Genomic DNA, 410 nt, shown 5'->3' on the forward strand with positions numbered 1-410 from the left:
GATGGGATATGCAAACCCTGCACAGGTATCTAATGGAATACATTTGAGGCAGTACTCCAGAGCATTCATTGTGGCTGAAAAGAGCACTAGTGTCCCTATTGTGTTTGTTAGCACAGATTCATGCATGCAATCACAGGACATTAAGCTGGAGGTAATTTTATTTATACCAAGTCTCAGAAATTGTCACATGGCTGAAGTTGGGAATTTTTGTGTGGTGCAAGTGGAAAATAAATTGATAAAGTTTAACTTGTATAATACAAAGAACCAAAATCATCTTTGGATTTGTTTTGCTCTCAAGTAAAAAATATCAACAAATTGGTAAATTTTCAGATTTTATTGGGAAAAATACACAACAAACACATAATTTGGGAATGGGACCAAAATTCAGCACCAAATGTATTTATATGCAG

General features: G+C 34.6%; 1 protein-coding gene across 1 annotated transcript in view; it reads left to right on the top strand.

The window, feature by feature from the left end:
- LOC110446450 (neutral ceramidase B-like) overlaps positions 1 to 410 on the top strand; it is a 27,776-nt gene that overhangs the window by 2,858 nt on the left and 24,508 nt on the right. The window contains 1 exon segment of the mRNA XM_021491605.1: positions 1 to 297. Coding sequence (XP_021347280.1) covers positions 1 to 297 — 297 coding nt within the window.

Source organism: Mizuhopecten yessoensis, unplaced genomic scaffold, assembly GCF_002113885.1.
Source record: "Mizuhopecten yessoensis strain PY_sf001 unplaced genomic scaffold, ASM211388v2 scaffold333, whole genome shotgun sequence".
Classification (NCBI taxonomy): Eukaryota; Metazoa; Mollusca; class Bivalvia; order Pectinida; family Pectinidae; genus Mizuhopecten; species Mizuhopecten yessoensis.